Raw genomic sequence first — 26,556 nt, 5'->3', positions numbered from 1 at the left:
GAAATAATGAGAATTTCCTTACGAATGATGATTCCTCAAATTAGATAATACCTTGCAACTTTTTTATACGATCTCATCTAGAATCGTGTAGGCGAATGTTTCGGACTGTGTGAAAGTGTGTTTTCCTCGATCTTCTTAACTGTAAAATGACAGCTATCTTCCTAAGAAATAATGAGATTTTACTTACGAATGATGATTCCACAAATTAGATAATTCCTTAAAACTTCCTTGTACGATCTCATCTACGATCATGTGGGCAAATGTATCGGACTCTAGATCCTGGAAAGTGTGTTTTTTCGAACTGCTAAACTACTGAATATCAGCATCTTCCTACGAAATAATGAGATTTTCCTTACGAAAATTCGATAATTCCTTAAAACTTCCTTGTACGATCTCATCTACGATCATGTGTTCAAATGTTTCGGACTCTGGATCCTTGAATTGTGTTTTTTTTTTATCGAACTGCTTAACTACTGAATGGCAACTATCTTCCTACGTTATAATGAGGTTTCCCTTTGAAATTATGATTTCTTTAATTAGATAATCCTTTGCATCTTCCTTGCTCAATCTCATCTACGATCGTGTAGCTAAATGTTTCGGACTCTAGATCTTGGAAAAAGCAATCTTCCTTTAGATTTTTACTTGTTCTGTCACCTCACCCAAATTTAATATCTAATAAGCGAACTGCACAATTGTGAATGTCCTTTTGTGGCTTGAGAATTTAGCCTAGGAAAGTACCTAGAAGTGAGGAGACTGGTGTGGAGGTAAAGCTAGCCCAATAAGCACCAAAGCCCCAAAAATTCAAACACTTGAACCTTTTGTTGGAATTTGATTTGAATGCAAATGTAATTGTTTTAAAACTGAAAAAATTAAATATTTTTCAAACAAAAAACATTTGGCTTGAATTTATGATTCCATTTTACTGGAGAATGCTATTGAAATAAAGTGTAATACAACAGTAATTCAATTGCTTGACTATAATTCAAGGTTTGAATTACACTTTCAACTTGAATTTCAGTAAAAATACTTGTCAGACTTCCAACTCTATATTTGGGTAAATTGATTCGAAATCACCCTGCCATCTGCAAAAGCAGAGGGTACTTACTTGATTAGAACTTTAGCATCCTTAGAGGCAATTGGTTTCGTAGAACCAAACTACCGAGTTTAGTTTGCCAGCCGGCTGATTAGCTTCTCGATTATGAAAATTGGAGCATTCATCCCTTGGATGCACATAATTTTTCCTCCTTTGACATTTATTTTGTACAAACTTGGGAAATTTTAACCATGAAATGTTACTCTCTTGAACAACGAATTTTAATTGTGAAAATTTATTAACCAAATGGTGAACATTTTACTGTATCACTTTCTAAAATTCGACCAGCTTTTCAGACTTTTTCAGTGATCACTGGGCGTAATTCAATCGCTAAATTCGAGACTTATGGTACTGCAGCTGACGATGGACCACAACAATAGGCTCGTAGTGGCCGTAAGGATTCAATTGTTGCATGAGAAACTTTCCCGGTCGCGTAATTTCTAGATTTGGTCATGACGTTCTTGTTATTTAAAGCCACTGGACTATTCACCCCTATCGCGAATCAATAGTTCACATGAAATGTGTTCCCTTTTCCCATTTTTCATTCATCAACTTTGTTCACGTGAAAAAAATTTCCCATTTGTGAAATTTTTAAATGGAATTTTGTAAACAATAAACAGCTGTTACGAACAAAATCAACTATTGTGAATGAAAAGGAATATCACGATAGCAATTTTTCCTTCGAGGGAAATGGATATTTCATGGGAACAGAAATTTCGCTTGTTATTGCCGATAGGGGTGATTATCTCTGGGGCCATTTGAAACCACAACAACTGATGCTCTGAAATATGGAATTCGCCGCTAGATTGGAGAAATAAGCAAGGCGTTTTTGAACAATATGGTTCAAAGATATTACCACCCTCTGACATACTAGAGTTGGACATATTTGCCTCATACTTTGACATCATATTTCAATATTAATTCTCATATTTCTCTTCTACATTGGTAGCAATACACTTGAATTTGTCCAAAACAAACTTTGTTTTTAAGCTATTTTACTTTATAACCTCAAATTTGACCAACCTTTAGCTAAAAAGTCCGCAAAACCTTGAATCGACTTTACCACAGTTGGGTTTCCAGAAATTACTTTTCATTTAGACATTTATTCATTTGCTGCTTTCATTTGGTCAAGAAGACAAATCTGTCTCTATTATTTAAAATTAGTGATACATTTGAACATTAGCAATGAAAGTCCCTGAAATCAAGTCACACTACTCCATCCCTTAGTCCCCTTTTACATTGCAGAAATTGAAAAGCAGACAGACGAAGTTTGTGGACGAGGGGTTCAAGAGGTAGTGTGTATTACACAGGTCTGCCTTTCAATTTCTACATTTGAACTTAGATCCATAAGTCCCCTTTTACAATGCAGAAATTGAAAGGCAGACCTGTGTAATACACACTCTACCTCTTGAACCCCTCGTCCACAAACTTCGTCTGTCTGCCTTTCAATTTCTGCATTGTAAAAGGGGACTAAGGGATGGAGTAGTGTGACTTGATTTCAGGGAATTTCATTGCTAATGTTCAAATGCTTTCACTAACTGTAAATAATAGAGACAGATTTAAAGCAAAACATTTTCCGCTGACATTTAAGGCTTAATTTTTCTTAGTTTTCTCTAGGTCTTACTCACTTGCACTGAATTTGAAAAGGTTTTTGTCTGGGATAAACTAAATAAAACATTGAAACTTTAAAATATAATAATTTCTTACAATTTAAAGCCTTAATTAATACTCAATTTAATGTATTCTTAATTTTTTTTTACTGTAGCGCAATACTGCAACCACACCAGCTGTCCCCACAACAACTGTGGCTGCCACCGGTCCCAGTCCTTTGGCTTCAATGTTTGGCAGCGGAGCAAATGGTAATCTGGCAATACCCCAGAGTCTGGAACAGCTATTAGAAAGGCAATGGGAACAAGGATCACAATTTCTAATGGAGCAAGCCCAACACTTTGACAGTAAGTTCAATTTCTAAAACAAAATCTTTTTATATATTAAAAAAATCTAAAAATTTGTCTTACAGTTGCCTCTCTCCTATCCTGTTTACATCAATTGCAAACGGAAAATGTGCGATTAGAGGAACATGTGTCCAGTTTAATAGCAAGACGTGACCATTTATTAGCTGTTAATGCTAGATTAGCTATACCCTTAAATACAAACACAACACAGAGTCAAGGTAAGTAGGAAACAGAAAACAAGAAATTTACAACTTGTCTTGTTGTTTGTCCCTTAATTAGAAACACTAGAGAATAAAGGGATAATTGAAAACTAAACTCTGTGTCTGTTTAAAAAAAAAGCAAAGAATGCAACCAAAATATTTGTTCTCTCACAAAACCTGGCTCTTAAACAAAGAATAAAAAGCGTACAAAACAAATATAATTTATATTAATTAAAAGAAACTAACAAAAAAAAAAAAACTTTTAAATTATATTCAAATAAAAGCTACATTTAATTATAAGTTTATCATTAAAAAAACTACTATATTTTTTTATATATTATAATAAACTATTAAAGAAAATAAGTTATTTTATCTTTATAATTCTTTAAATGCAAATATTTTAACATATTTTCTGTTTCCAATTAATTCATACATTTTAAATTTATAACTGGATATTGTGTATTTTTTTTTTAATTTTAATTTCTCTTTCACTTAATATTTTTTGTATATATAGTTTAAATTTTTCTCACACAAAACACACTCACTCTTACCTTTCCAATTATACATATATTTTGAATACTTAATACAACTTTTAAATATGTATTATATAATTTAAATTGTGTATGTATATTTTTCATTTTTTAAGCTTAATTCAATCAAATATCAAACCTTCAAATTAATACAATTTCCTTTTTTTTTAATTTAATTTTTTTTTACTTGTGTGTAATAATTTGTAATTAATTCTTAAATATTATACATACTTAATTAAAACTTTACCTTATAAAAACGTGTTTTATTTAAACTAATTTTAAATAAAAAATTTACTACATTTATTATCATTATTATTATTATTTCTTTTTTAGGCTTATTGTAATTCTCTTTTTTAAATAAGTTATTTTTCTTAAATTTTATTTGTTTAAAAAATAAATAAAAGTTAATCTATTCTATTAATTACAAAACAAAAATCAATTCAATAAAGAATAATTCTTTTTTTAAACAACAAACAAACAAAATCAAAAAGCTTTTTTGCTTTTCTAAATATTTTTATTTATTTTTTAATATGGTGGCGCATGTTTTGTTTTATATTCATATTCATATATACTCCCTTTTTATTGTTGTAATTTCTTCTACAATGGCTTCTTCTCCTGGTTATTGGATCCATACTCAAAATTTCTCATACATTTTCACACTTTTTATGCAATAAAAAAATATATAGATTTATATTTATGCACTTTTATAATTTTAATCACTTGTTAGTACATACAGGGAATTTAGTTGTACTTTTATTATAACAAATGTTATTTAAATACTAATTTATTGTTTCAATTGCAATTACACAAATCGTGAGATAATTATCTATTTGTAAATTGTATCTTAAAATTAAGAATAACTGCCACAGAAACTGGATATGACTTAAAAATGCGGGATTTACAATAGATGTCGAAACTGTTGAACACGATTTTTGTTTTTAATAATTATGTCATTTTGAAGGGTACATATCATAAACAAAGTTTTTTTTTGCTTCGAAAATGTCGAATTTTGTGCCAACAAAGCATCATATGCGAAATGTTTTACTTTACTTCTTTAATTTAAAAAAAAAAGTGCCGCTGAAGCAAGAATTAGAGGCAATACTCCATGAAGATTGTTGTCAAACTCAACAAGAAGTTACAAAACCATTCGGAGCTACTCAATCAGCAATTTTAAAATGTTTGCAAGCTGCAGGATTAATCAAAAGGCAGGGAAATTGGGTACCATACGAATTGAAGCTGAGAGACCTTGAAAGATGATTTTATATATCTGAAAAACTGCTGAATCATTAATTGTGATGAAAAACGTATGCATTACGATAACCCGAAGCCCGGCTAATCAGCCGAATCGACACCAAAGCCATATATCCATGGCGCTAAGGTAATTTTCTGCAATTGGTGGGAGCAAAAGGGTCCTATCTATTATGAGCTGCTGAAATCTGGACAGACCATCACAGGGAACCTGTACCGATCACAACGGATTCGTTTTAAGCAAGTATTTGCCGAAAAACGTCCAGCATATGCGGACAGACATGAAACCGTTATATTCCATTATGACATTAGGCCACATGTTACAATACCTCTTAAAAAGTATTTAGAATAAAGTGGTTTTGTCTCACTCGCCTTATAGTCCACACCTTGCCCTGTCCGATTACAATTTTTTTCGATCGATGCAGAACGCCCTATTTGGGATATGCTACACTTTGCAACAGAGAAATTGGTTTGATTCGTTCTTGGCCTCCAAAGAGTTCTTTTTGCTCGGAATCCATCAAGCCTGTCACAGAATTTTATTCCGATCGTATTTTGCTTCTTCAGTTTTCAAAGTGGAATTGATATTTCTTTGTAATTATATGTTTTTCTAAAATTTTGAATCAGTTTCTGTACTAAAAACTTCACTTTTGCTTTAAAGTGCCCTGGAGACGATCAAATAAACCCGTCAATCAGTGCATATGTGTGAGTGTCGTATGCTTGAAGCTTTAAAGAAGACGTACAAATAAATACGTCAATCATCATTTGTATTTGGACGCACTTTTCCATTATTACCAAAAATCTCGAAGTAACTGAGTTTTTTTTTGTTAATCAGAGACGTAAAATACATAATATGAATATTTTTTTTCATCCGTGAACGGCAAACGCAAAGAAAACGAAATTTGATTGTCAATCACAACAAATCAAAACTTTTTGATTTTCATCAATCATTGCCGATAACGTGTACGTATAGCCGAAAAAGAACGACTACACGCACACAACTATGTGATTGATGTGTTTATTTGATCGTCTCCAGGGCACTTAATATCATAAACGCTGTCAAATTAAAATCAGAAATACAGAATTAATAAATTGCATTTTTAAGTCATACAACCAATATTAATTTGAAGTATAACGTTACGAAAATCGATAACCAGAGATTGAGAAAATGGCACTAAGAAATGAATACAGAATGCCAATAATTTCATGAAAAAAACATGAAAGCTTATGTTTTAAATACGAAAGTTCTTAACTTTTCGAGCATCCAACTGTCACTGTTGTTCGTTATTCTATCAATATCGAGAATGTACAGGACATAGGGTACAACTAGAGGCACAACTGAGAGTAACAATAATTCCTCTCTTCACACGTACTTGATCAAGGTTGCCAATTTAGCCATTTTTCGGCTAGATCTAGCGATTTTATTTTCATTTAGCCATAAAAAAATGGCTAGATTTAATCTAGCCGGAAGATCTAGCCATTTTATTCTGTCGTAGCCTTTTTTATTTTAAACTTTTCTTGAAATTTTTTTAAAAATAAAACAATATTTTTCATCAAATGACAAAGAAAAAATCGTATATAGAGGATTTGATGAGAACAGGCTGCGAAATTGTTTCCAAAGCAAACACATCAGTCATATTCAAAAATCAATTTTGCATTTATTTAATGGATCCGATTTTGTTTATAAGTGCCCAGAAATTTGTTTAATTTATCAAAAAGGAACCAATTTTTGTTGATATTACAATATTTTAATCTGCTAAGAAATGTAATATTCTACATACTAGTAAAGTCGATCTCACTAAATAAAAAGACAATATTTATGAATTTGTATTCAGTTATTTTGGGTTTTAGCCATTTCTAGCCATTTTTAATTCTAAATCTAGCCATTTTCTGAGCTGAAGAGTTGGCAACCTTGCTTGTGATATGTGAATTCAACATACTTGTGAGAGAAATTAACACATCAAAATACTTGAAATTTTACCTTTGATTTTCCGACTAAATACAGACCGAACCACTTTATTACACTTTTATACACTATTTTATGATTTTTTTTTAACAATTTACAGCACATTTTATTTCCGAAACACGTTAATTTTGCTCAAACGAAAAAAAAATATTTTTTATTAATTTTTGACACTTAATTTTATTTCTGGTGGAATTTAATTTATTGAACAGAGTTTCAATTTTTGGTATTGAAAATAGAAGAAAATTTACATAAATTAAAATTTAAACATTTTTATACAACTCAGTGTGTCTGGTGAAAATTAAAAAGGCACCAACACAATCTCAAAACTTTGTACTAATACATTCTCACGACTTAGGTTTTTGACAACAGACTTAGGTTTTTTCCCTCTCAGTAACGCTTCTATGGATATATTATTCTATGATACAGGATATGCAAGGCTGTCAAATGATGAAATGTCAAGAACTGAGCTGTCATCCTTTGACATTTATTTAGAACAAATTTGAAAAGTTTGAACCATAGAGGGCTTTTTACCGAAGTGCTAGAGGTGGACACTTGCTCGAAATCATATCCCATTATTAATTCCCATATTTTTTCTTTAGATTTGGAGACAATAAAACTGAATTGTCAAAAAAAAGTGTGTTTTTAAGCCTGTTTACTTTTTAACCTCAAATTTGCCCACCCAGTCGCAAATGAAAATAGCGAACATTATAATTTTGTGAAGGAAAAAGTCAATCGCTTTTTGAATGTGTTTTCAGTTGTTGCAAAAATTATACAGGAATCCTATTTAATGCATAGGAGAATTCAGCACGGAGGTTAGGTCCAATTTATTATTCCACACAAAAATTAAAAAAAAAACAAATAGAGGCAACTTATTTTTAAAATAAAAACAATAAAAAAATGTATCAATGTTTTTGGATTTTTTTTACAAATTTTACAACTCATCTACAGATTGTTCCGTTTTCTTTAAATTACCTTTGATAAGTGACCATATTCCTCTATTACCCTTAACTTAGCGTATTGTACAAAATCTAGAACGTTTTGTCTAGACCTTTTAAGTGGCAATTAACGTTTGTAATTTAACTCTGGGCTCTCTTAACTCTGAATGTTCCCTCAAAAAACAATTTTTTCTGTTTAAAATGGAATAACAAGATTAATGGAGTGCACAATGTAAAGTGAATGCTTTGGAAATTAATATTATGAAAAATTTTGGTATGTTTCGAACAAGAATAATGATTTCTTGTTGGAATAATCAGTCCAATTATGAATAAAAATTCAGCGAGAAAAAACTCCCGGGGAACAAACTCCCGCGGAATTTTTTATTCATAATTGGGCTGAATATGTTCATTTCAGTTCTGTTTTTGCCTATAAACCTGTTTCGTTAGGACTCTAGCGTTACACTTAAAAAAAATCGCAATCTCTTTATTCTCACTAAATTAAAAAAAAAAATCCTTAAAAATCCAACAAAAATATACGATTAAAATCGTTTATTACAGTTACAACGTCAGGCGGTAATAGTAGCACAACAACCTCCTCCATTCAAGCCCCAACATCCACCATAAACTCTACACCCACTCTAACATCATCGTCGGCTGCTACAGCGGCTTCATTAGCAACAGCAGCAACAACCTCTATATCGGGTACTACATCATCGAGTACCTCCAGAGGTGGCTCAGGGGTGGCACCAGCAGTTGGAAATGACAGAATGGGTCGTTTAACATCAGCATCTTCAACGTCAATGGGAGGCAGTAATATAGAGAATGGTTTAGATTTTAGACAAAGCTCTAATAGTTCTTCGACCATGAGTGCTGGCACAATGCCACACTCAGCTATGAGGTAAGTTTGTTTTTGTTATTACAATTTTGATTAATTTTATACGCCATCTTAACGTCAATGATAAAAATTAAGTTGTAACCGGCACTTTATAATATTTATTTAATCCCTTTTGATTAGCAATTTTTATTTATCGTGTCTTGTTTTTTAACTTTCCCTTTTAGTCCTTTTTTTGTATAAAATTTAAACAACGCGCTATTTAACTGAGTAATAATTTGCGAATTAGAAAAAAAATAATAATACTCTCTCGTTTTTATATGTGTGTGCGCTTTAAATTATTAAAACCAAAATTTTATTTATAATTTTATGCCATAAATGATTGTGTTGTCTTTAGTAGACATCCTGCTTCAACATCAGCGGCCTCACAACTAGCACCAACTAGTACAGCTGTAGCACATAACAACAGCAGCGGCAGCAGCAGTAATAATATGGTCAATATGCTGCCTGCTTTGTCGTCATCATCTGCTTCATTAGCATCATCGTCAATAGTGCACGCAGCTACGGCTTCATCAACAATGCCACCAACAGCAGCAGTCTCTGCAAATCGTTTGCAGCAGCATCAGCAACAGCACCAGCATCAACAACTTCATCATATGCATCATCAGCACCAGCAACAGCAGCAGCAACAACAACATTCCCAGCAACATCATCATATGCAACATGTTGCTTCTGCAATGCACCAACCTCCTCCTTCCCAGCAACAGCAACAACAGCATCATCACACGCACTTATCGTCTCATCCAACAGCACATGCCACTCATGCAATACACCATGAACCTCATCCAATGACCACATCGCGTATTGGAGGTAATGTAACATTAAATACTACCAACACAGCTGGCAATCGTTTAGGTGGTTATTCCTCGTCCTCCTCCTCTGCATCATCGTCGGCCTTACTAAATGAGACGGACCTTAAACAGACGGCTGGTGGTAGTAGTGTTGTTCATGCACCCTCTACCACTACTTCCCACACTGCCAACTCTATTATGGCATCGTCTGCTTCTTGTATCCAAGGTGGTGGTGTTGGTGGTCTTAGTTTAACAAAATCTTGTCTAAATGACCTAAACAATACGACTAGTAACAGTAACATTGGTGGCGGCGGTGTTGGTGCTAACACCTCTTCTTCTACTTCTGCGGCCGTCAATTATCCAGGGCCCTATAAACCTCATCTTCAGGTAGTTTGTCAAAAAAAAATAAAATCGAAAGCGCCTCTTTTATACTTATGTGTACAAACAAACAAAAAAATACCAATAGAAGCAAAAAAAAACAAAAAAAAAAACACATTTTATGTTAAAACTCATCTCATTCATTCATAATGCTTGTTTGTTTTTCTTTTTTGTAATCAATACAACATACAACAAAAAAATGTCTAGCAACATTGTGGCGCAACATTTTTACAAGCGAGAGAGTTTTTGTTTTGGTTATGTTGCTAAAGACCGAACAACCAGACAGACATACCCAAACCAGAAAGAAAGAGAGATAACATAAATAATGAATAACTCTCCTGGCGCGTTTCTTTTTTTTTTGTAATCAAATTCAACTCATCACTTCATGTGTATATAAAAACGAAATATAAAAAAATCTACATCAATATATTTGGCAAATAATTAAATGTGTTAGTTGTTACTCTTATTGTTTTTGTTTTCATTTTGATATCTCAAAATTTTACATTCATCATCACCACCAAACCTCAACCGCTAAAAAAAATAATTATAATAAATATCAACAACACCCAACCAAGTACCAACCCCTCTTATATTTTCCCTACCTAAAACACCCCCACCCCCAGCAACATATTTGTTTGATGTGTTTCATAGATTTTTTATCATAGCTAGATTTTAATCAATAACTATTTCATACTTTTTCATATAATGCTTATAAACGTAGGCAAATTGTTTGCAACATTTTGAGAGTTGCTATACATTGCCTAGCATGATTTTAATGAATTTTCCGAAAATTTGTCAACAATGTAATAAAATTTGTTGCAATCAAAGTTCCGAAAGAATTAATTATTCCAGTTTCGAAATCAAAATTAAGTTTATCTCATAACCATTCCATTAATGAATTAATTCGTAGGCCTAATTTAAAATGTATTGAATTCATTCCTTATTCAAAGTTCATTGAATTCTAATCAATTTCAAAGTTTAAAAATGTATTGAATTATTTAATTTTTCTTCAATTCATATCTATTACAAAAATGCTCAATTTTTCAATTCATTAAAAGCTAAACAAAAACAAAATTCGATAAAGAACAAATATTTTAATTCAAAAATTTATTCATTCAAAGGTTGAATGAATTTTGTTATGAATTAATTCACCGATAAAATGAATGAAACTAAATAATTAGATGTTGGAAATGGATTTATGAAATGAAGAGCTGATATTTTTAATTCCGTATTAAGATTTTGTGAATTAAACTAAAATTTAATTAATTAATTCGAAACTCTGGTTCAAATATACCTATGTAACTAAATGTTGTCGACAAATTTTGCTTAACGTTTTATTATAAATATAGTTTTAAGCTAAATACGAATCTCTTAAGTAATTGAATTTTTAAAATTTGTTTTGATACATCTCCCAAAACACGGATGTAATCAATTATTACATAACCACAAAAAAAGTTTACTGAATTATAAAGGTACCAATACTTTAAATTTGTCATGAGATTTTCATTTAGATTTTTCGCAGCCAAATTTTTAACGTTTTCTCTATCAGCCCAATTATGAATAAAAATTCCGCGGGAGTTTTTCTCATTTTGCTATTCAAATTCAATGGGAAAAAACTCCCGGGGAACAAACTCCCGCTGAATTTTTATTCATAATTGGGCAGTATATTAAAACAATATTCAAGTTTTTGGTAAAGAAATTGAATAAAAATTTGAGAATTGATATCTCTAGCGTAGTGTACAAACGTATGTGGTGATAGTTTTAAAAATTCAATATATTATTAAAGTGATTTTGTAGTGTTTATACATACTTATTAAGTAAGACTTTAAATCCAGTCAAAACAATCATTTAAAATTGCATTCAAATTAAAGCAGTAATGAATTAGTTGATATTTTAGTGTTTTGTAGTGTTTATACATACTTATTAAGTAAGACTTTAAATCCAGTCAAAACAATCATTTAAAATTGCATTCAAATTAAAGCAGTAATGAATTAGTTGATATTTTTATGGAGTATTGAAAATTTTAATATAAAAATTCGTTTTTACAAAAAATAATTTTTGCAAAAAAAATAATGGGTCGATTTTGGGTGGCAACCGGACTTCAGTTGCGTTGTCAGAGGGCAATCACAAATTTTTGTTTGCCAATTTGGCAACACTGACTACTTGCTTAACGGCTGGAACTTGTTGTTTGATTTTTTACAGTTTCCGCTGTGTATTATTAGCTCAATGAGTTTGTGAGTTTCGTCTCTATGTATATTTCTATTTTATTTAATTAAACAAAATTACTCACTTTTCACACATATTGGTGATACAATAACAAAATACATTCTCATCAATTAGATTTTTGACAACAGAATTATGTTTTTGGCTCCCAGTTACCTAACTGTCAGAGAAACCAACATACTGTCGTATTTTCAATTGTTCATTACTGCTATAATAAAAATGTTTAATGTAAAGTTAATATTTCATCATGTTTTTCGTTACTAGATTAAAGTCAACATCTGTATGTATATTTATTAATTATATTTTCTAAAAGTGCAGTGAATTTTAGTTATGGAAAAGATTTGAGACATGTTTAATTTTGTAAACATAATGTTCAGAGTGTTCTGTAAACCGAATTCTTATTTTAGTGTTCTGAAAATCTATACACATGATTTATTTCAATAATTCGTTATTGAAATCACTCGATTATTCGATTTTGTATTGTTCTTTGCATTACATATAGGTTAACAGATAACCGTCCAGCTCACGTGGGTCCATTTGACTGTTCCCTTTATGTTAAATATTTTGGTTTTCTGTAAATCGATTCCATGTTTACTTACTCCTTCTACTTTCGAGTTAATAAACCAGTTTCAATCGAATTTTCAATTGAATTAATTCTTTATTCGATTTTCTAAATCAAATTAAATACAATATATTATCTTAACAGTTATACTAAAGCATTCAGCACGAATTAATTCGTTGTCTTAACTCCTTAGTACTCCAAACGTATCGAATTCATTCCTTATTGAATCACTCAAGTATTCTTTAATTCAAATCCATTAAAAAACAAGTACGAGAGCTATATTCGGCTGTGCCGAATCTTATATACCCTTCACCAAATTATACTTCAAAATACAAATTTTAAATATTTTTAGGTAAAACTAAATTTTTTGTTCCAAAGTTATTTTTTTTTGTTTTCGAAATTTTAATTTTTTTTTAAAAAATTTTAAAATTTGTTGGACATTTAAAATTTTTTTTTAAATTTAAAAAAAAAAATATTTTGGTGAAAATAAAATTTCGGTTTAAAAAATATTTTTTCCGATTTTGACCCATTGAAGGTCCAACTTCCTATGGTCTTATATTCGTCGTTGCAAACGTCTTTGAAATATCAATCATTAGATATCCATATTGTCTATATTAATGACTTAGTTATCCAGATATAGGTCAAAAATTGAGGTTGTCCTGGTTTTTTCCTCATATCTCAGCCATTTGTGGACCGATTTTGCTGATTTCAACAAACAGACGGACGGACAAATCGACTCCGCTATCTATAGGGTCTGAAAATTATATTGTGGAAATTACAAACGGAGGTGAAGGGTATAACTTATTACAATTTTTTGGTTGTTTCAACTTTTCATCAATTCAAATCTATTTTTCAATTAATAAGATTTTAGTGAATTAGGCCCAAATTGGTAAATGAAGTTTTTATTTCAGAACATCAATTTATCAACTATTCATTTTTAAAATCACTCGAGTTACAGAACAAAGTCAATATATCCGAGATTAATATTTTATATTTAACTTTTCTCTAATCAAAAAATTTAACTAAAATTCACTGTAATCACATTTGAATATGTCTTCTAGTTTAAATAACTATGAAAAACATTTACTAAACAACTAATTATTAACAAAAAATTTAATTTTATTTTCAATTTTCCCCCCCACCAACAGTCACAACTAAGGCGAAACGATAACATACCAAAGGCCAGCTGAAATTTATATTCACTTGAAGAGCAGCCAACGAAATCCACCAAGAAATCCAATACAAAACAAAATAATCACAATAAAGATGGCAACAAAAGTATTAAAACAAAATCTATAAAATCAACAGTAGAAGCAACAATAAAAGCAAATGATTTAAAACCCCAAGAAATCATAGCATTATCTTCAGACGATGAGTATGAGGAAGCAAAAGGAGTTAAAAAAGCCGCAACATCTAAAGCTGCTACAGATGAGGCTAAAAAATTAGAGGATAATCCAAAAATTACCACTACCACCTTAATCATCAATGACAGTGAAGAGAGCGATTCCCTGCAGTCACAATCCTCGTCCCAGCACTCTGAAAACTATGAAGCCGAAGATGAAAATGAAACGGAAATGAAAGCCAAACAGCAACAGCAATTAATGGCCACATCCTCAGCCCAAACTCAACAACAGTTGCAACAAGTCCAAAGATTTTTAAAAAGTTTTGATGCCAACAATCTGGAAATGGAAAAAACCGCCAACACGCTAAATGAATTGAGAAATTTTCGTCAGGCACCCAAAACGGGCAAATTTAATATATCCACAAAGTTTTTACGTAAACCGCGTAATAAAATGAAAACTCAGCATCAAGTAACGTCGACAACAACAGCAGCAAACACACAATTAAATACAAATACAGGTTATAATAAATTAAACAGCAACAACAATAACCGAAACAACTGCAGCAGCAGTAGTAGTAGCAGCAACAATAACATTCAAATAAATAATAATAATAATATAAATAATAACAATGACGAGTCTATAGCCAAGTTGAAAGATTTTTCCATAGACTCCTTATTGAATCATTAAAGGAAAATACAATAAATAATAATAATAAAATAATAGTGAGGTAGTCAATCACACATATTAACATTTTTAACTCTGGTGAAATTGAAAACTTTCGCTCTAATCCAAAAGTTTTTAATTTCGCCATGATAAAACAAAGTGAAGTGAATTTACCTTATTTATAGTTTATAATAGGAGTAGTAAATATGTATACATATGTATAATTAACAATTTGTTAATTAATTTAAACAATTTCTTAAAATCATAAAAGTAGAGTTTTATTTATATCAGCAAAAAAGTACGTTTTATGTACTTAACCGAAAGATGATAGATTTTGTGCATACATTTTTGTTTAAAGTTGTATTTTGAAAGAATGTTTTCGAATATTGTTTTATTTTTTTTAAATTAATTAATATTATAGTAATACAAAACCAATTCCTGTGTATTCATTATTTTAACCAAACATCCAACCAACCAACCATTCAACCAACCACCTTAAACCTAAACTCTCAATCCTATTTTGTTTATAAAATAACCATAATACAAATAATTACAAATTAATCTATTATATTACAATATACAAAAGTAGTGTTAAATGAATAATTAAAATATTATTAATATTGTAACAATGTTTAAATACTTGTAATTGTACTATTATTAAATTGATTAGTTGTATTATTATTTGTTTAACTTAGAATTCCCTCTTTCGAGTGTACGAAACGAAATTTTATTTAGTTTAACATGTATAAAAAATATATAAAAATTTTAATATTGTAAAATAATAAAATTTAAAGGATTATATAAAAAAAACATCAAACATGTCTATTATTTTGTGTAAACTGTACTCAAAAGGTAATTATTTCTTTCTGACCGATTCAACACGGCTCAGCTCAAACGCATAAAGATAGAAATATGAAATTTGGACCAAACGTTACCCTCTCCTTATCCAGGGAAGGGAGTTTTGAAAATTCGATTTTTTCTGTAGTAAATGACTCAAATATCTTGTTAATACTTAATCTGGCTAATACTGCCATTATAAGGAATCTAGGCTCAATCTGTGATCACTCATATTTTATACCAGAAATCGATTTTTAGTATAAAATAACTCGAATATCTTAAATCGTTAATAACTTGGTTAATGCAGCGATTTCACTTTCTATAGCGAAATAGTACTTTGAGTGGAAATTTAACATGTGTTTTGTTATTGTAACAAAAACAAAATACATGTAAAACGTCCACTCAAAGCACACGTTCGCTATAGAAAAACAGAACATTAAATCGTTAATAACTTGGTTAATATTGCGATTTTAAGGAAAATAAGCTCAATCTGTGATCACTCATATTTTATACCAAAAATCGTTTTTTAGTATAAAAAACTCAAATATCATAAATCGTTAATAACTGGGTTAATACTGGGATTTAAAGGAATCTAGGCTTAATCTGTGATCACTCATATTTTTAGTATATATAAGTAAGAGAGCTATATTTGGCTGTGCCGAATCTTATATACCCTTCACCAAATTATACTTCAAAATACAAATTTTAAATATTTTTAGCCATGATAATATAGAAGGTAGTTCCAATAAATTTTTTTTTTTTAAATAAGGTTTTTTGAAGTTTCCTTTATTTGTGATCAATATAAAAAGCGTTGCCACATTCCTAAAAATTATTTTTATTTTCGTGAAATTTTTTATAAAAAAATGTGTAATTTACAATTTAGAATTTAAATAAAAATGTATTAGCGGTATTCACAATCTTGTAGAAATGGTATAGCATCATTGCAAATGCAAAATTGTATAGGTTTTTGTGTGTATTTTGTTATTGGATTACTGTAAAATTTTGCATTTGCAATGATGCTAGACCATTTCCACAAGATTGTGAATACCGCTATTATGTAGTGTTGGATGTTATTTATTCAATTCCTTACATATATTCAGCCACTTTTGTCGTTTGTTGGGTAATTTATTGACTTTAAACTAATTTATGTTTGAATTGTTGCAAAAATATTTTGTATTTTCGCAGTTGGGGAAAATGGAACTCATGCTTGTTAATTCTTAAAATAATGTTCACAAATTAGCATTGTTCTTAGCTCAATTTGAAAGTAATTTTTTTTTATATTTTTCAAAGAATATAGAATTTGAAAAAATAAAGAGAGAATGAAACTACCTTCTATTTTTCTACTATGTTTTTAGGCATGATGTAATATGTAAGGTGAGAGCGTTTCGACAACAAACACAATACTTCTTGCTGACAAGTGCATAAGTTTTATCAAATAAAAAATAAACAAATTTTATTTTGGCATCTTTTAGATTTTTTTAATGGGATGTTTATTTTTTAAGTTCAATTTTATTGATACTCACCTGATTATTTTGTATTTTTTATTTATTATTTTTATTAACGTTGATTTTAGCAAAATTTTGCTTCAAAATTAAAGAGATTTTAATTTTTGTTAGAATTTTTAAAATTATTATTTTTTATGTCAACACACAATGTAAATAATCTTTGACAAAACCATTACTAATGTAAACACAAAGCTTTTGTTATTTATGCATATTAACTAAAAAACGGCCGTTAAATTATAGTTGAAAAAGAACAACGGTTTAATAGTGCTTTATCCAATATTTTTCATTCATGTTTTTTGATTTAAACATTTTTTTCTTTGAAAATAAAATTTATAAATTTTTCAAAATAAATTCAGTTTGACAAAACTCAAGCACTTTCAAAATAGATAAATAAAAATCAGCTGTGTTGTTGATTTCACCTTACTTAGTGCATCCTCATTTTTAGGTAAAAAAAATATTTTTTTTCAAAGTTGTTTTTTTAATTTTTTTGGAAAAATTGTTATTTTAAATTTTTTTTTTTTAAATTTAAAATTTTTTTTTGTGAAAAAAAAAATCGGGTTAAAAAATATTTTTTCCGATTTTGACCCATTGTAGGTCCAACTTACTGTGGTCTTATATAGGTCGTTGCAAAGGTCTTTGAAATATCTATCATTAGATATCCATATTGTCTATATTAATGACTTAGTAATACAGATATAGATCAAAAATAGGTAAAAATCGAGGTTGTCCTCATATCTTCGCCATTTGTGGACCGATTTTGCTGATTTTAAATAGCAAACTTCTCGAAAGCATGTCTGACAGAATTATTGAAGATTTGGATCCCGAAGATATATGGGGTCTTCAGAAAATTGATTTCAACAGACAGACAGACGGACATGGCTTAATCGACTCCGCTATCTATAAGAATCCAGAATATATATACTTTATAGGGTCGGAAAATTATATTGTGGAAATTACAAACGGAATGACAAATTTATAATAACGTGAAGGGTATAAAAACTAAAACATCTTAAATCGTTAATAACTTTGTTAATACTGCGATTTAAGGAAAAATAAACTCAATCTGTGATCACTCATATTTTATACCAAAAATCTATTTTTATTATTAAAACTCTTGTATAAAATCCATAATTTTTCAACAAACCTAAAATTTATCAACTTCCATAAAATTAACGGAAATGACATAAGCTTTATCAATGAAAGCATTTCCCAGATCAAAATTGTTCTCGCATTGACATTTGCGTCAAGTTAAATAACAAAGAGGAATATTTGAATGATTACAAATATGACCTTAAAATAGAAATCAAAATATTGTGATAAACTATAATATCTGAATATGAATAATAATTATTAAGATACACATGTCGTTAACTCATCTATCGCTGTACTCCGACCGAACCGACTAGATCAATCTTAAATATCAATGACTATTATTGCTTGTTGTTTTCAATAATTATTCATCGAAAAGAGGGAAAAACTTCTTGAAAATAATGATAACAACCGCTCATATCTTTCACTTTTGTGTTTTTTTTATTATTATTACACGGTAATTATAAGTTAACAGAAATAAATCAAATGAAAGGTAGACAACCAACTGACTGACTGACTCCTCAAGAAACAAATTGCGGCGGTAGATTTAAATTTGTAATATTAGTTGAAATAGAACCGTACCACAGAAAAGAGTCATGGACAAATATCGGTTATTTATTGTGATATTAAGCATAGTCATATTAGATGTAAAGCAAGGTACTTATTACGGTTTATTTGTTATTGGTGTTAAGAGTTTAAAAAAAAATAATTGTTTTTTTTTTTGCAAGTTTATGCAAATCGTCCTTCAACGCGCTTTGATGAAATACGTAAATTATTTCCAAAAATTGCGACAGTTGGCGAAGCCCGCTACTGGCGTATGGCCCGCAGTGATAATCTACAAGATCATCCCTGCAAACGGGAATGTGTGGCCAATCAACAAATGACCTGTTACTATTATATGGTGGTGCATTATGATGAAACTATGGGTCCGGGGTGTTCACGTTATTTAGATGCTAAAAATCGTTATAAATACGGCAATCGGGAATATGTAAATGCATATAATTTCCAAGGTTCAAGTTTTGATGATTGCAAATATGCTGATGGTACGCGAACTGAGGTAATGGTGGTGAATGGTCAACTGCCAGGTGAGTAGTGAAGTTAAAGCGGGAAATCAAACAATTTTTAAACTATATTCATGTAAAAGATCTGATGAAACATTTTGACTTTCTCATGAATTAAATGAATAAATTTTATCAAATGTCAGCAGTATAAAATCAGTAGGAAATGTCTGTGAGGACCCTTAAATTATTAGGAGAAAGTCTGGGAGTATTTAAAAAATCCGAAATAAGAGTTTTCTAAAAATATTTTCCCTCCCTGTTAATATAAAAAATTAATTGACAAATTGAAGTTCTTTAAATCACACGATTTTGTGCATTGAAAGTAAAACGATTCGATTTACTAACCACCAAAATGTAAGAATTCGTTTAAAAGCGAAAACTTAAGGTCATACTAAAATTACGCAGTACAAAAAATGGCATTTTTGTCCATATTCTATAACCATGAATTTTATTAAAATCGGACTATCCGTTTAGAAATTAGAGATTTATTTCCACTATTTTTTGAAAAATCAGAGGAGGCGTGAAATTTCCAAGTCCTTTTATATATTGCTTTCTTCTATTTTCTTGTATTCCCTTCAAACTTTAGGTCTGGTGATTGAAGCTTGCAATGGCGATACCATTGTGGCCGATATAATCAATAGTATGCATGAAACAACCACCATACATTGGCATGGTATGCATCAGACATCAAATCCCCATATGGATGGTGTACCACATGTAACCCAGTATCCCATAGAACCGGGTCAAGCTTATCGCTATCGTTTTGAGATCGATCATGCCGGAACTCACTGGTGGCATAGTCATACAGATCATCAAAGAGCATTTGGTTTGGCCGGTGGTATGGTGGTGCGTCAACCGCGCAAAGATAATATGCATGCAAAATTATATGATTTCGATTATACGGAACATATTATAATGCTGCAAGATTGGATGAAAGATTTGGATGAAACGGTACCCAAGAGTATACTAATCAATGGTCTGGGTCGCAATTTAAAGGATCCTACAAAGCCTATACTATATTCCAAATTCTCTGTGGCTCGTGGCGGTCGTTATAGATTTCGTGTAATATTCAATGGCGTTACCAATTGTCCGGTTAGTTTAAGCATCGATCAGCATGATTTGGTGGTAATATCAAGTGATGGCAATGATATTGAACCCGTAGTTGTGCAAAAAATTACCTTCCATGGTGGCGAACGTTTTGATTTTGTATTGAATGCTAATCGCGCGGTGGACAACTATTGGATACGTATCAAAGGTTATACATTTTGTGAAATTAATAAATTACATCAAGAAGCTGTTTTACACTATTTGGGTGCTGATCGTCTGGCTATGCCCAAAGGAGCTGCACCCAATTATTCCTATGAGCCACCCAATGCTGTGGAAATGAATGGTTTAGATATTAGTACATCGGCAAGTCGTAAACGTTTTGGTTTTAATGATGTCAAAGCTTTACTATTCAAAAATAAACCAACTCAAAGTCCCGATATGACATTATATACTAGTATGAATGTGGTTATACGTGGGGGTGCCTTTCTCTTTCAAATGGATGATATTACCTTTACTATGCCCAGAGTATCGCTATTGCAAACACGTAATTTAGGCATTGGCAAACTGTTTTGTAATCGTACTCAGCAATTAGGGTTGGGCTTTAATTGTTTGAAGCGGCATTGCAAGTGCTCGAATGTTTTACAAGTTCCGGCTTTTAAACACATAGAAATCGTGATATCGGGAAAATCGAATACTGCACATCCAGTACATTTACACGGCTATACATTTCGTGTTGTGGGTATGGGTGTGTTGGGCGAAGATAAAATAGATAAGGTAAATATATTTCTGTTTTCTCTCTATTTTTCTAAAAACAAATACATATACATTTGTAGGGGTTTAAGTGCAAAAAATCGTAGTAATGAAGATTTGCCAACAAAAATTCTATGAAAAACAAGTCTGTATACATATTTTTCTTAATTACATATTATTAAGGCATCACTTTAAATGATTAAAAGCTATTTTCAATCGGTGAAAACAAAATTCGGTTAAAAAATATTTTTTCCCAATTTGGCCGATTGTTGGTCCGAATTTCTACTTCGTTGGAAAGGACTTTCAAATGTCTATCATTAGATATCCATATTTTAGATTATGAAATGAAACATGTCATTTTAAAATCTCATTAAATTTAAGAAACAAATAGTTTTGGTGTAGAAATCGAATCGATTATTTGAGGAAAGATATTGCTAATTATTAATTATACATTTTAAACTTTATATTATTAATTTCAGATTGAACAAATCGATCGCCGTACTCCACTACCACGACGTCTTACCAAGGCTCCCCTTAAAGATACTGTGCAAGTACCCGCCTATGGCTATACAATTATACGTTTCTATGCCAATAATCCCGGCTATTGGATTTTCCATTGTCACATATCTACACATGCGGAAAATGGCATGGCGGCTGTGCTGCGTGTGGGTGAAGATACTCAAATGAAAATGTGTCCCGTTAGTAATTGTGGTTTATGCAATTCAGTGTCTTAAATAAATTTATTTAATGGACATTTTTTTAAAAGAAAATAATTGTTTAATTTATTTTTTGTATACAATAGTTAAGTTATAAATTATGCTACAAGTCTATGCCCTCTTGGGCAGCTAATATGGCCTTGATTTTCATGAGTAATTCTTTTTTGACAGCATCTGGTACAATGGCTCGTGCTTTAGGTGTAACTTCGGTTATTAGTTGTTCCACTTTGACATTGTTGCCTTTGTCTTTGATAATGGTGCGGCACATTAGACGCACCTCATCACGCCAACCACATTCAGCCAAACGATTGCAAAGTAAATCTTTAAGTCTGTGCGAAAGTGGTAGAGCTATTGTAGAGAATTCTTGGCAGGAATTTTGATATTCAAAACTTACTTGGATCTATCTCCACTTAAAATCGTCATTTGATCTACGGTTTTTGTTAAAGTCATTTTATTTCGTAATGGACTTATGTTGGCTGCTGTATTGTATAATGAAAAATACCGTTAATATTGAATAAAATCTAGTTTTGTAGAGGCTTCTTTCACAATTTCACCAAAAATATTTGTTGTTTGTTTACATTTGGTAAACGGCATTATCGACTTCATTGTTAAACATAACAGAGTTGTTTTAGAATCAACAGTAATGCCAACTTTAAAAATAGCACGGCATTATCGACTTTAACATTCCAATTTAAATTTTACTAACATTTTAGTATTCGAGATAAAATTGTTTGTATTTTCATATGAAAAATATGTCAGATTACTGCACATACCACTGGGAACAAATTATAATTTTAAATGAAATTTCCCATGGCCATAGAGGTGTTGTTGAGTTTAAGATTTGAATTTGGACTCCCAATGGGGAGCGGAGTCGCAAGAAAACAAAGTGGGCAACTTTTTGTTATCGTTATCTATACCTGATAAATTTTTATAATGATAAACATCAAAATGGTTGTCAAGATATAAAATTATTAGGTATAGTCTCCATTTATTAGTATTATTGCTTCGTTATGACAAAATTGTTAGTGCTTTTGCTCAGACAACTTTGTCTTGACAACAAACGTCATTGTTATGATAAATATTTGTCAAGTATAGACAGGGGGTTACAATTTTCCGATACACACATTTATTTACACTTTTTATTTACACTTTCTACTCTAGGGTATATCGAACGACTTCCCTAAAAATATTTGTTCGGTATATCGACATTTTCTTAAGTACTGTCATAGAATTCAATATGTAGTTTTGGTTCACAATATATATTGTGCTCTATTCTATAACAGATGAAAATAATTTTGAAGCATTATTCAATGATACCGTATTTGTTCAGATAATTCATTAATTATAGCAGATATCAACTATTTTATATGATTTTAAAATCCCAAAACTCCTAAAAAAAATTTAACGATTTTATACTTATAATTAAGATTTTCTATCAACAAAAAAATACTAAAATCCAAACTGTTGTTTTTTTAAATACACAATTTAAATTATTTATGAAAAACACGATTTATTGTGGATTAAGTTTATGTAACAGATGTTTTTTCTCAGAAAACAAATTCCCTATTGATACAACAGTCACAAAGCTAACAATCTATGGTCGAAGATTTGAATAAAAAAATTAAATTATGCTTTTGCACAAAATAGTTTTGTTATGAAAACTGCCAAACTGATCATTTAAAAATGAGGTTGTAAAATCAGAGGCAGGGAGTGTCATGTCTTTACAATAAAAACATTTGCCATGTTGCATTTACCAGTTGGTTTACACTTCATATATTTCCACAAAGTTATCTAATTGAAACAAACAAAACATTTGATAAACTTAATTCAGTTGAAATGAATTTTGCACAACATTTTTACATATTTGTACCACTTTATAATTACAAATGAAAATAATGTCTCACTATGTGGCAGCTTCTTTAAACAAACACAAAACGGTTTAATACTGATTTAAATACCAATAAAAATGTTGAACTTACCTTCAAACAATGTTAAAAAAGGTGCACATTAAGATCAACAGCAATTAATTGTTAAATGATACCAATTTAATTATTTTTTAAACTAAATACTTCACCAAATTCAAATCACACTATAAAACTGTTTTATCCATTTTACTTAATAAACTATTACAGCTTAGCCAACATTTAAAATACGTCACAGTGCTGCCAATTTTTGTAACAATTATACCAACTAAACACAGCTCGGCAGTGCTGGCAACATTGAAATGCACTGCAATTATGCGAAATCAATGAAACGAAGTAGGCGTCGTCTGTATTTGTTGAAAAGCGTATAAATACAAGTGTAGTCCAAAATTTGAATCATTCGATATCAGTTTGGTAAGCTTCATAGCCGGCATCTCCGAACTTAACGTCAAGACAACAAATAAACTTTTGAATTTATTCTCCTTGTGTGTAAAAAGAAAACTAATTTATCAAAATGGTAAGTTTTTAAAAGATTGATAAAAGAAAAACAAATTGTTTACAAAAAAAAACTAATGAAATTGGTTAAATTAGCAGAAAAAACAGTGTAGTAGTAAAATAATGTACAAAAAAATCAATAACATTAAAAAAAATGATCTAGAATTTCGCCATGTGTGTTGGACGTTATTGTGTATTATATATAAAATTCTTCAAATTTTTGTGAAAATGAATGAAATGCAAAACAATTGAAAAAAGAAAAACAAATTTCACCGGTTATTATATTGTTTAAAAGAAAAAGTATACATACATTTTCTTGTGCAAATTTTCTCTACCTCTTGAAGCCGGCCGCACCCATGCATTAATAATAGAAAGGGGGAAAAATAGAGAAGAGAAAAAAAAGTTGACGTCATGTTTTTTTCTGCTAATTAACTAACGTCATTATGCCAAAATAGTTTCACCAATTTAAATATTGCAATCGTTTTTAACACATTGTTTTCTGTTTTATCTTTTTCATTATAGCGTGAATGTATCTCTATCCATGTCGGTCAAGCTGGTGTACAAATCGGTAACGCCTGCTGGGAATTGTACTGCTTGGAACACGGTATCCAGCCTGATGGCCAGATGCCTTCTGATAAGACTGTCGGCGGTGGTGATGATTCTTTCAACACCTTCTTCAGCGAAACCGGTGCTGGCAAGCATGTGCCCCGTGCCGTATTCGTCGATTTGGAACCCACTGTAGTCGATGAAGTACGTACCGGTACCTACCGTCAATTGTTCCATCCCGAACAATTGATCACTGGTAAGGAAGATGCCGCCAACAACTACGCTCGTGGTCACTACACCATTGGCAAGGAAATTGTTGACTTGGTCCTCGATCGCATCCGTAAATTGGCCGATCAATGTACTGGTCTCCAAGGTTTCTTGATCTTCCACTCCTTCGGTGGTGGTACCGGCTCCGGTTTCACTTCCTTGTTGATGGAACGTTTGTCTGTCGATTATGGCAAGAAATCCAAATTGGAATTCGCCATCTATCCCGCTCCCCAAGTCTCCACAGCTGTTGTAGAACCCTACAACTCCATTTTGACCACCCACACTACCTTGGAACACTCTGACTGCGCCTTCATGGTCGACAATGAAGCCATCTACGACATTTGCCGTCGTAACTTGGACATTGAGCGTCCCACTTACACTAACTTGAATCGTTTGATTGGCCAAATCGTATCCTCCATCACCGCCTCGTTGCGTTTCGATGGTGCCCTCAATGTTGATTTGACTGAATTCCAAACTAACTTGGTGCCCTACCCACGTATCCATTTCCCCTTGGTAACCTACGCTCCCGTCATCTCAGCCGAGAAGGCCTACCACGAGCAATTGTCGGTCGCCGAGATCACCAATGCCTGTTTCGAACCCGCCAACCAGATGGTTAAGTGCGATCCTCGTCACGGCAAGTACATGGCCTGTTGCATGTTGTACCGTGGTGATGTTGTGCCCAAGGATGTCAATGCCGCCATTGCCACCATCAAGACCAAGCGCACCATTCAATTCGTTGACTGGTGTCCCACTGGCTTCAAGGTCGGTATTAACTACCAACCACCCACTGTTGTGCCCGGTGGTGATTTGGCTAAGGTACAACGTGCCGTCTGCATGTTGTCCAACACCACCGCCATTGCCGAGGCTTGGGCTCGTCTCGATCACAAGTTCGATTTGATGTACGCCAAGCGTGCTTTCGTCCATTGGTACGTCGGTGAGGGTATGGAAGAAGGTGAATTCTCCGAGGCCCGTGAAGATTTGGCTGCCCTCGAAAAGGATTACGAGGAAGTCGGTATGGACTCCGGTGACGGTGAGGGCGAAGGTGCTGAAGAATATTAAGCAGCCAAACCCATCATCATCCTCGAAAAAGACAAAGAAGAAGCGTGTATTGAAAAAATTCTCGACCTCTTTAGCTGAAACCCAACTAAACATTCAATATACTTACAAAACTCTTAATGATAACGAATCCTTTACCCCTTGTAAATTTTTTATTTTCAAATTTAAAAAAAGAACTAAAAAAAAATTAAAGAAATGCACTTTAAACACGAAAAAAAAGCTATACTATGAAAAAAACATAATAAATGAATGGCTTAAGCTGCATTGAATGAAAAATTCCAAAACATAAATTTTATTGTTTTTTTATTAAAAGAAAAATGGGAAAAGATTTCCACTAGAAGAAACTAAAAATAGTTTTATCTAGTTGGAAGAATTTGTGGGAAATGTTAGCAAAAGGCAGATGGGAATAGAAAATGGGCTTGTTGAAATGACTGTTTCAAGTTTAATGAACTTGTGGGTATTTTTGTATTCGTTTTTGTTTTTTCGTAAAAA

General features: G+C 31.4%; 4 protein-coding genes across 8 annotated transcripts in view; 3 read left to right on the top strand and 1 right to left on the bottom strand.

The window, feature by feature from the left end:
* The window catches only part of Alh (Alhambra), a 91,507-nt gene extending 77,415 nt beyond the window's left edge, over window positions 1-14,092 (top strand). For 2 of the 5 annotated variants that reach the window (XM_065515239.1, XM_065515080.1), the window contains 5 exons: window positions 2,859-3,048; window positions 3,114-3,266; window positions 8,483-8,822; window positions 9,154-9,994; window positions 13,919-14,053. In XM_065515239.1, the coding sequence (XP_065371311.1) occupies window positions 2,859-3,048; window positions 3,114-3,266; window positions 8,483-8,822; window positions 9,154-9,994; window positions 13,919-13,960 (1,566 nt within the window). In that variant the 3' untranslated portion in view covers window positions 13,961-14,053. Of the gene's footprint in view, window positions 1-2,858; window positions 3,049-3,113; window positions 3,267-8,482; window positions 8,823-9,153; window positions 9,995-13,918 lie in introns of all 5 variants that reach the window. The other 3 variants (XM_065515406.1, XM_065515160.1, XM_065515316.1) reach the window with 3 other exon arrangements.
* A 4,711-nt stretch (window positions 14,093-18,803) lies between these two features.
* Mco4 (Multicopper oxidase 4) lies at window positions 18,804-21,820 on the top strand. The gene is made up of 4 exons (XM_065498877.1): window positions 18,804-18,864; window positions 18,936-19,292; window positions 19,852-21,086; window positions 21,542-21,820. The coding sequence occupies exons 1-4, from the start codon at window positions 18,804-18,806 to the stop codon at window positions 21,794-21,796; spliced, it is 1,908 nt and encodes a 635-aa protein (XP_065354949.1). The 3' UTR covers window positions 21,797-21,820.
* Window positions 21,784-22,367, bottom strand: e(y)2b (enhancer of yellow 2b). The gene is made up of 2 exons (XM_065514584.1): window positions 22,173-22,367; window positions 21,784-22,107 (listed from the first exon to the last, which is right to left on the bottom strand). The coding sequence occupies exons 1-2, from the start codon at window positions 22,226-22,228 to the stop codon at window positions 21,882-21,884; spliced, it is 282 nt and encodes a 93-aa protein (XP_065370656.1). The 5' UTR covers window positions 22,229-22,367; the 3' UTR covers window positions 21,784-21,881.
* Window positions 22,368-24,056: 1,689 nt separating this feature from the next.
* Window positions 24,057-26,354, top strand: alphaTub84B (alpha-Tubulin at 84B). The gene is made up of 2 exons (XM_065513363.1): window positions 24,057-24,217; window positions 24,718-26,354. Exons 1-2 carry the CDS (start codon window positions 24,215-24,217, stop codon window positions 26,065-26,067), a joined length of 1,353 nt encoding a protein of 450 aa, XP_065369435.1. The 5' UTR covers window positions 24,057-24,214; the 3' UTR covers window positions 26,068-26,354.
* The last annotated feature ends 202 nt before the right edge of the window (window positions 26,355-26,556 follow it).

Source organism: Calliphora vicina, chromosome 1 (genome assembly GCF_958450345.1).
Source record: "Calliphora vicina chromosome 1, idCalVici1.1, whole genome shotgun sequence".
Lineage (NCBI taxonomy): Eukaryota > Metazoa > Arthropoda > Insecta > Diptera > Calliphoridae > Calliphora > Calliphora vicina.
The sequence above is the reverse complement of the archived record's forward strand: the minus strand, read 5'-3'. Positions and strand labels throughout refer to the sequence as shown.